We start from the raw sequence: 9,105 nt of genomic DNA, 5'->3' as shown, positions 1-9,105 counted from the left end.
CCGGGAGACATGTTGGGAGACACCATCTCACCCGGAGGGGGAACCAACCTCGCCTACCTCATGTCCTGACCGCCCCTGCACTAGCACATGGCCCCTCCCCCCTGGTCGCTTCGCGGAGGGCGGCGCTGCGTGCCAGCCACGCACAGCCCCGAGGGGACAGGCACTGTCCGTGGCCGCAGCGAACGGGCGGATCCAGCTCCCCTTTCCCAGTCAGTGAGCGCGTCCAGATTCCCCCCCCTCTCCTGCTTTACCGTCATTGGCGGACCGTGGTCTCACCGCCCGTCTCGGGGAGTGGATCAGTCCATTGAGGGGGCGGGGGGAATCGCTGCGGCCCGGGAAAGGGTCGGCGACGGTTTGCATCCCCGCGACGCTTTGCGTGTGAGAGGCAGCGCCGCCTGCTGGGCGTGGGGCGCCAAGCAGCCTCGCGCCGCCATGTTAGCGGCTCCCTCCCCCGCTCCCACAGAGCGCGCTGGCCCCGAGCCCTGCGGACCCCAGCCCAGAACCGCCCCTCCGCGTTGCCCGCAGGACCCCCGCGCCCCCCGCATAGCCTGAGGCCCGGAAACCGCCGGCCCCGCCCCGCCTCGTCTGACCCCGCCCCGGAGAACGGAGCCAGAGCTGCCCTCGAGCCTGAGCCCACCTCATCGATTCGCAACCTTTGAAACGCGAAAGGTCTGCGCCCCTAGCGACCCCCCCCCCCCGGGGGGGGGCACCAGCCCCTCTAGCTGTGTTTGTGAGTGGGGAAGCATTGCCTTCTATAGGCGCCCAGGGGTGTTGTGTGAATTTCCCAGGTTACTAGGTGGGGGATCAAGCCAGTTCTGTGTTGGATGGATGGAGAGGAACCCCTAGATATTGAACCAGGCCCTGGCTGCTGCTGGTGCTACCTGGCAGAAGGGTTACACATATTAGGAAAAACTATTTCATTAGGAGGGCAGGTGGTAAGTGAAGCACTGGAATGGGTTACTTAGGAAACTTGTGGAATCTCTCCCCATCGTTAGAGGTTTTTAAGGCCAATTTTGACAAAGCCCTGGCTGGAATGATTTAATTGGGGTTAGACCTACTTTGAGCAGGGGCTTGGACCAGATGATTCCTGAGGTCTCTTCGAACCCTAATCGTCTATGATTTCATGCTACAAAGCAGCTGATCAGAGCTTCATGTAGTGTTCCAAATAAATGTTCTCAGCCAGACATTCTTTTCCTATATTTATTTTTATTGAAAACGTATTTAAACCAATACAAACATTCCAATTAGCAATCCTATAGAATCACAAAACCAAAACAATATGAAAACAAACTACCACGTCCCTTAAGAGTGCACCTCATTACACATTGCTTCTATTCACTCCTACTATGTTCAAATCCAATTTTTTTTTCAGGCTATGATTTCTTTGATGACCCAAATCTAAATTAGTTCATTTGTTCAAAATTTACCAAAAAAAGGAAGAGTCCAAACGTAAGTTACAGTTCACAAACATCTTAACCTAAAATAACTAATACAAAACTAAACTATTCTATTAGCTAACTTCTGCCATTGTACCCCTATTGGGTTTGTGAATTTGCAAGTCACTAAGGCTATGTCTACACTGGCGCGATCTTGCGCCAGAGTTATGCAATTGAGACTAAGAATGGAATATCGCCGAGCCTCATTTGCATATCTAATGAGCCGCCATTTTTGCAGAAACAGCCCTTGCGCTAGAAGGAGCTGTCTATACTGCCCCTTCTTGCACAAGAAAAACCCTCTTGCACAATGCCGCTACGCTGATTATTTTCAGGAATAACAGCATTGCGCAAGAGGATTTTTCTTGCGCAAGAAGGGGCAGTGTAGACAGCTCCTTCTAGCACAAGAGCCTCTTCTGCAAAAATGGCGGCTCATTAGGTATGCAAATGAGGCTCGGCGATATTCCACACTTAGCCTCATTTGCATACTTCTGGCACAACAACCCGCCAGTGTAGACATAGCCTAAGGGTGTATCTACACTGCACCCATAGCTCGAAATAAGCTACGCAATTTGAACTACACAAATTGCGTAGCTTATTTTGAGTCAATTTTGAAATAGTGCAAAATTTCAAAATAAGCTATCTACATAGCATTTATTTCAAAATAAATCACTATTCTGAAATGTCCCTTACTCCTTGTGGAATGAGGTTTACAGGGACATCGGAATAGCAAGCCCATTATATTTGGAAATAACATTGTGCTCAAAAGATGCAAATAGCTATTTCCAGATACCTCTGGTACCCCGAAATAGCACTGCAGTCTAGACGTAGCCTCAGAATTTTGCTTTGTTGTGCTTTTCTCATCAGTTGCAAGTGGTAATAGTTTAACAAGAGAAATGGACAGGCCTATTTTACCAATAGGTGGCACAAACATGTTATACATTTATTGCACTATACACATATTTGTAAAGAAATAAAGTATTATATTTTTGTCTCTAATATTTGCACTAAATATGATTGCAATGTTACAAGCTATAATTTGTTTTCAGGTACACTGGTGTAACTGCATTATTTTCCATTAAAACCAATGGAGTCCTCCTTACTCTACACATGTGTAACTGACAGCAAAATGTAACCTAATGTAAATAAAGCGTATTGTACCTATAGAGTTATTTCTTAGGCTAATTTATACCGTGTTTTTTCTTGCAATGACTTTTCCAGCTTTGAACTTTCAAGTGTGATTATTAACTATTTAATTGCTGCTTCCAATTGTGCCGGCCTGGGCCACTCGTTCTTCAGATACCTTCATATTTTTCCCAGAGCTTTACCTATGTATGGGAGAAATCCCCCCTTAAAATCCATCCTTAAACCTTCTTCTATCATGATGCCTACAAATCACTAATATCTGGCACAGGTTTGGCAAGTGGTGAGCTGACAGCTTTTTTTATGAGGAGATCCATTTGTTTAGTTGTGACTTTTCCTTCTTAACTCCACATCTACCCAGCTGTGTGTCTGTATCATCCACTCTGTTGAATCCTATCTGAGGCCTAGACTCTGAAGCTATTTGGGGAAAGGAATGTCTCTTTTTTTATGGTACATGCCTAATATAATCGGATTGGGATTCCAAAATGCTATAGTAATAGATACAATTAATAATAATGTCAACAAGTGAGTCATAAAGTGGATGCAGCAAGTGGCAAAGAACCATAGTTTGTGATTTGGGGGTATATTCTGCTTTCTCTTATGTCCATATGTTATTAGCTTGAAGGCCATGGGATTACTGGGTTACTCCAGGTTTACAGTGATATAACAGAAAGCAGACTTTGGTCTATAATTTATCCAAAATTAAAGGTCTCCTTTCTGTCAGTACAGGGAGCTGCAATTAATGATAATATCTTGGTCCACAAATGTGTGTGTGAGTGGGTTTTAACCATTAATAGATTTGGGATGCTTTAAACCAACAGTGATGGAAACAATCACATGATGATTTCATACTCTGGAAAACACATTAGGCTATGTCAATGGCCCAAGGTTTATAGGTTCCAGGCTTATCTTTGGGAATCTAAAATAAATAAAAAGACGAAAATCAGAATTTTGTTAAGTCTGACATTATTAAATAAGATAGAATTCGCTGTAATTCAAAATCTGTGATCCTGACATTTCTTCCTTTCATCCATATTACTGCCCATACTAATCCATACTTTCACACGTGGGTAATAAATGTATTATAAAATCAGCCACCTCCTTAAGTAGTTGGTGTAAGATTGATAACCACATATTTAATCAAAATCAAGCTCCAGTAACACAGACAGGATCCTGCCAGCTCACAGATGAATTTATAGGCCAAAGGGCCCAAGTTAGATTAAAAAATTGGCAGCAGAGTTTCCACTACATCATGTGATATTAAACCAGAGGTCATACATCTACAGGGAAATCCCATAGATCTAAGGGCATTCTTAGAAGTGTAAGTAGGGTCTGAATCAGTGTTTCCATTGGAGTCAGCTGGAATGGGAAGGAAATCCTGGGTGTGTTTAAGTAAATACAGTGTGCCCCTGTTTCCCTTAGATGTGTTAGATAATGGTATTTTGCTCATTATAATCAACTTGGCTAGTGCTGGGTCACAAATTGTGTTAACACTAAATGCAGCAATGGTGAGATATAATCACCAGTGCTTGTAGTTACTGTGGGAATGCAGACAAGTCAGCCTGTGTTTAACTCAGTTCAAAAGGAGAGACCCTCTCAATGTAAATATACTTGGATAGAGAGAGGCTCAGATTCCAGAGCTCTATGAGATTAAGCTGCGGAGGGAGAAGGAGTCAACAGGCTGCATACCCTTCAGGTGTGAGCTATAAGACTGTCTCAACCTGCTTCTCCCCCCTGTTTCAATGGCAGAGTTAAAGAAAGGTTCCATAAGGAGTCTCTTTGAGTATTTAAATTTACTTGAGTGGATGCTGGAATCTCTTGTGGCTGGACTGTGCTTTGGGCTTAAAGCTGAACTCACTGAGGGCTGAAATCATGAGGTTTAGCCCAGAGCCAAATGCACAAGCAAGCAGAAGATGCGCTGAGCAGCCAGCAAGGTGGTGATGGAGAGGTGTAAGTAGCGGCCAGCAGAGAAGCGGCAGCAGCAGCAAGGGGTGAGGAATGGCCAGCAAAGCGGCGCTAGAGAATGGCAAGCGACCAGTGGAGGGAATAAGATGCCTCCTCCCTGTCAGGGCTGTTCCCCACCCTGGCACTCCGAGTGCAGAAGATGGGGGCCCGCAAACAGTTCAAAAGAAAAAAAAAACATTTGCTTCTACAGACACTGGTTACAAAAACTTCCCCCCAGAATCACAATCCACAGATTTTGGTGATATGCTGTCACCATCAAGTGATTTTTATCCCTAAAAAAAACCCAGGGGTGAACACTTCAACCCACCCCCAGGGGTACTCCCAAGCTTTTTTCCCTCTTTTCTTTTTTGAAGCTCTTTTAGGGCAAACAAGCTTCTGTCTCTAGTAGCTGACCTCTCAGTCTGAGACATGCAGCTACACACAGACAAACAGACCTTCCAGGATACCTTCCAGGACACAAGAATTAAATCACCACCTTAAAAAATGATTTTTATTACAAAACAAAAGATATACTTGATAAAGCGTACTTGGTTGCTACATGGTACAGAGCAACTAAGGAAAACAATTTAAAACAGAGAAAAGTCTCTGGACACAGTACTAGATAGTAAATGGGGAGGGCAGGCAGAGATTCACACAGAGCAGTTCAAACCAAACCACAAAGTAAAGAAAAAAAATACCCTTAGTGCAACTAGATTCAAAATGTTTATTTTATAATTGGGAGTGCTTCGTAAGAGAGGAGGGAATGTGGTGTTTTAGATGCTGCTTGTAATTATTAGAACTGGGAGCACTGGCTGTTGGGAATCTGGAAGCACAGGAAACAGAAAGGAGGAGGGAGGAGATGGGCTAGGCCTGAGTGAGAGCTACAGAGGGGAGCAGCAGCAGCTTTGTAAAGAGGTTTCACCTTTGTTAAATAAAGGCCTGTTAAAGTTTGTTACTACCTTGCTTGCATGATACAATACCTGGGCTAGGTGACCAGTCCTCCCCAGCCACTCGCTGGACTCTGTGACTACTTGGAGAAGAGTGATAGAAATGTAGGCGTGTTAGTTTGGTGTAGCTGAAACAAAAAACAGGACTATGTAGCACTTTAAAGACTAACAAGATGTTGTTAGTCTTAAAGTGCTACATAGTCCTGTTACTTGGAGAAGGGCACCCAACCACTTCCTGTCAGAGCTCCTCACCGTCCCCTCTCTCTCTGGCATCAGCTATAACTCCTCTCTCCCAGCAGGGAAGGCTTTTTTTAAAAGGCCTCATGACAGCCTGAAGTGAAATCAGCTGGTCTTTAATTGATCTATAGCCGCTTTGCCTCCACCATTCTCAGCTCTCACTCCTGAGCGGGGCGGGGTGGGGGAGAGAGAGAGAGAAGGGAGTAACTCCAGGTCATCTGTTCCTGGCTGCCCTGAAGTAGGCTCTGGTTAATTAGGACAGGGGTTTCTGATGTTTAGAGCTGCCTTTCTCCTCTTCTAATCCCTCTAGCCTGACCTTGTCCTGCTACCAGCCATTGGATTGTGTTATACTTTTCTCTGTTAGACTAAACAGCCCAGTGTCAAATATTTGTTCTCCAAGAAGGTGTTGACAATCTGTAATCAAGTCATCCCTTAACTTTCTCTTTATCAAACTAAATGGATTGAGCAACTTGAGTCTACCCCTACAAGGCATATTTTCTAACCCTTTAATCATTCTTGTGACACTTTCCTGAAGCCTCTCCAATTGATCACCATCTTTCTTGAATTATGGCTGCCAGAACCAGAAACAGTATTCTAGCCAAACCAGTGCCAAATGCAGAGGTAAAATAACTTCTCTGCTCCTACTTGACATTCCTCAATTTATCTGTTCAAGGATTGCATTAGCCCCTGGCATCAGCGGGTTGCACTGGGAGCTGACGATCCACAATGTCCCCCATAATGTCGCTGCTATCTAGGATAGAATCCCCCTCCTATAAGTATGGCCTACATCTAATGTTGCCATGCAGGGAATCAGTTCCCCTAACTAGTAAGCAGACAACGGGCTTGCAAGGATACCCTTCCATGACAGCTGTTTTCAGATACTGCTCTGGATCAAGCAGTTTGGGCCACTGGATGCATTATGTGCAACCTGCCCACAAAAGCCTCCTTATATTGACATATTTGGCCAGCTTCAGTGAGAGTGTCAGTGGCACAGAGGGCTTTGGGTTGTATCTCCATTCCTACTGTAGTTCACCTGATTGAAAAGGGCAGGGCTGCTTGTTTCATCATGCCACATGCTCTCGCATGTAGGTCCCTATTCCCCTCTTTTCCACTGGGAAGCACAGTATCGAAATTGGTGTCTTTTCCCAAGTTCATGGAGAGTTGGAAGCAAAATGGTCTGTTACTAACCACAGAATGGCCAAGTGGAGTTTCTGCAAGACCCTGTGCTCAGCTGTAGAGCCAGCAATGTGTTATATGTTTCACAGTGGCCCTCACTCTATGGCTCACCAATGCACTCATCATTTCTCCTTTTCCAACCCCAAAACTGGGCAGGGCAGAGCTTATGAGCAGATTCCATCTGCGTCTGTTTTGATCTGCCTGTTAGGGAATTGCCTGGATAGTTTTCTCTACTATATTTCCCAGCACCAAAACCAGCTCCAGTCAGAACATGCTGCAGTGTGTTTACTTAAGAAGCCAGAGAGAGACTCCTCTGCTGATATTGGCAAGCAATGGCACAAACACGTACTCCACAAGGGACTGATTTAAGTGGAATCTACATAACCAGGTGCTTGTTACAGCCTGATTTGCTGGCACCTTAGCAACAAAACACAACCTATTTTCCCATCACAAAAAAGGGCGATTAGTTTAGTTTGGTTTATTGTTTAGTTACTGTCTTCGGCTATAATAGTAGCTAAGCCTTTGCCATTTATATGGTTTGGCTTCCACGCTTTACTCCATTTCATTTACTGCAGCCTATAAATTGACATAGATGCTTGGCAAGTGACAATGCATGAAACAAGGCCAGATGTGTCAGGGCCAGGTCATCCCTCCAAATTTAAGAGCACAAAAGGAGGATTAATGCAGCAGAAAATCAGCAAAAATGGCCCAAATCTGTCAGGTGGGGCAAAACATAGCATCTTGTACCTCTCCCTCCAATCCTAGAGAAGCCCTCTGTGTAAACCCTGTGTATTTGGGGCTCTGTGGGTTTGAGAGTGGAACAGATAGAGGGCAGGTCTGTTCTGAATAAAGGGCTAGCCTTAATTTGCACTTAAGCAGTTAGCAAAGTCATCAAGAATGAAGAGGAGACAAAGGAAGTTCAAACAGGTGAAAAACGCAGTTAGGAATATCTTTCCATATAGACTCTTTGGTTCCTGGATCTCAATTAGGGATGTTAAATTTAGATTAATGGGCTAATCAAATAGTCCACACAATTTCCATCAACTATTTGATTAGTTGATAAAGGTGCCTTCACCTTTGAAGTGTAGCAACAGCCCCAGGGCTGTTACACTTCAAAGGCAAAAGTGCTGAGGGAGCACAGGGCCAATGGAGGACATAAGCAGCCCCCCCCCCCCCCGCTGGCCCCGTGCTCCCTGCATAATTTCAAAACTAAGTCCCCAGCTGACCCCAAGCACCATGTGGTGCTGCTGCTTTGAAACACTGTGGGGAGCCCAGTATCAGGCTCCATGCGGAGTTTCAAAGTGGCAGCACCTCATGGAGCCTAGGGTCAGTGGGAGAGTCCCCAGCTGAACCCGGGATCCACATAGTGCTGCTGCTTTGAAACACCATGTGCAGTCCGGGGCCAGCTGCATACGGTGCTTTAAAGCAGCAGCGCCGTGTGGAGCTCAGAGTCTGGCCTCAGGCTCCACCCGGAACTGCTGCTTTGAAGCATCCCCTTATCTCCTCCACCTACTTCCTGCCTCTTTCTGATAGAGGCAGTAAGGGGCTGGAAAGCGACTAGTCAACTCGTGTGTCGCCTATCCAATAAGCATTTGCATTTGCTTATTGGATAGTCAACTAGTCGTTCATATCCCTAATTTCAATTGGAAATATTTTTCAAGAGGGGGGCTAAAACTATGAAAATGAGGGACAAGCACTGCAAGGCACCCCCTCTCTTCTTGCCTATCACATCCGTTACACCCAATGAGACAAAGGAAGCAGGAATTGGACTCTGGGGAGTGGAGAGGCAGGTCCTAATCTGAGAGTTTGGTTAGTAAGGCATGCTACCCTCGGCTTCCGAAAAAGGGATCAGAAGAAGATTTGCAAATTTGCACCGAATTTACATATCTTCTTTTGGAAGAGGTTTTTGCGGAAAAAAAAAAGCAGTCTAGACGGGGGTTTGAAAGAACCCTGTAAACCTCATTTTTTTGAGGAATAAGGGTTCTTTCAAAAAAAGTGAGGTTTTTGCATGAAAACCCTCATCTAGACTGCTTTTTTTTTTAATCTTCCAAAAAAAGGATCAGAAGAAGATATGCAAATTCTTCTTCTCAGCTTTTTGGAAGCTGAGGGTAGTCTAGACGTGCCCCTAGTCTGATGAAAGAAAGTGATAAGAAACTTTGCTTGACTCTACTAATAGTTAAGTTAGGCTTTAGTAAGTGTTATCTTTATTTCCTTGTAACCCTTCC

General features: G+C 45.0%; 1 protein-coding gene across 1 annotated transcript in view; it reads right to left on the bottom strand.

Annotated features, from left to right (window-relative positions):
- Positions 1–1,834: 1,834 nt before the first annotated feature.
- Positions 1,835–9,105, bottom strand: part of LOC102453236 (aldehyde oxidase 3) — a 105,508-nt gene continuing 98,237 nt past the window's right edge. Inside the window, exon 35 of the mRNA XM_006117936.5 lies at positions 1,835–3,495. Within this exon, the coding sequence (XP_006117998.3) occupies positions 3,442–3,495 (54 nt within the window). The 3' untranslated portion in view covers positions 1,835–3,441. The remainder of the gene's footprint in view (positions 3,496–9,105) is intronic.

Source organism: Pelodiscus sinensis, chromosome 7, assembly GCF_052426305.1.
Source record: "Pelodiscus sinensis isolate ZL-2025 chromosome 7, ASM5242630v1, whole genome shotgun sequence".
Taxonomy (NCBI): Eukaryota; Metazoa; Chordata; order Testudines; family Trionychidae; genus Pelodiscus; species Pelodiscus sinensis.
This window is presented reverse-complemented; position numbering and strand designations above follow the sequence as displayed.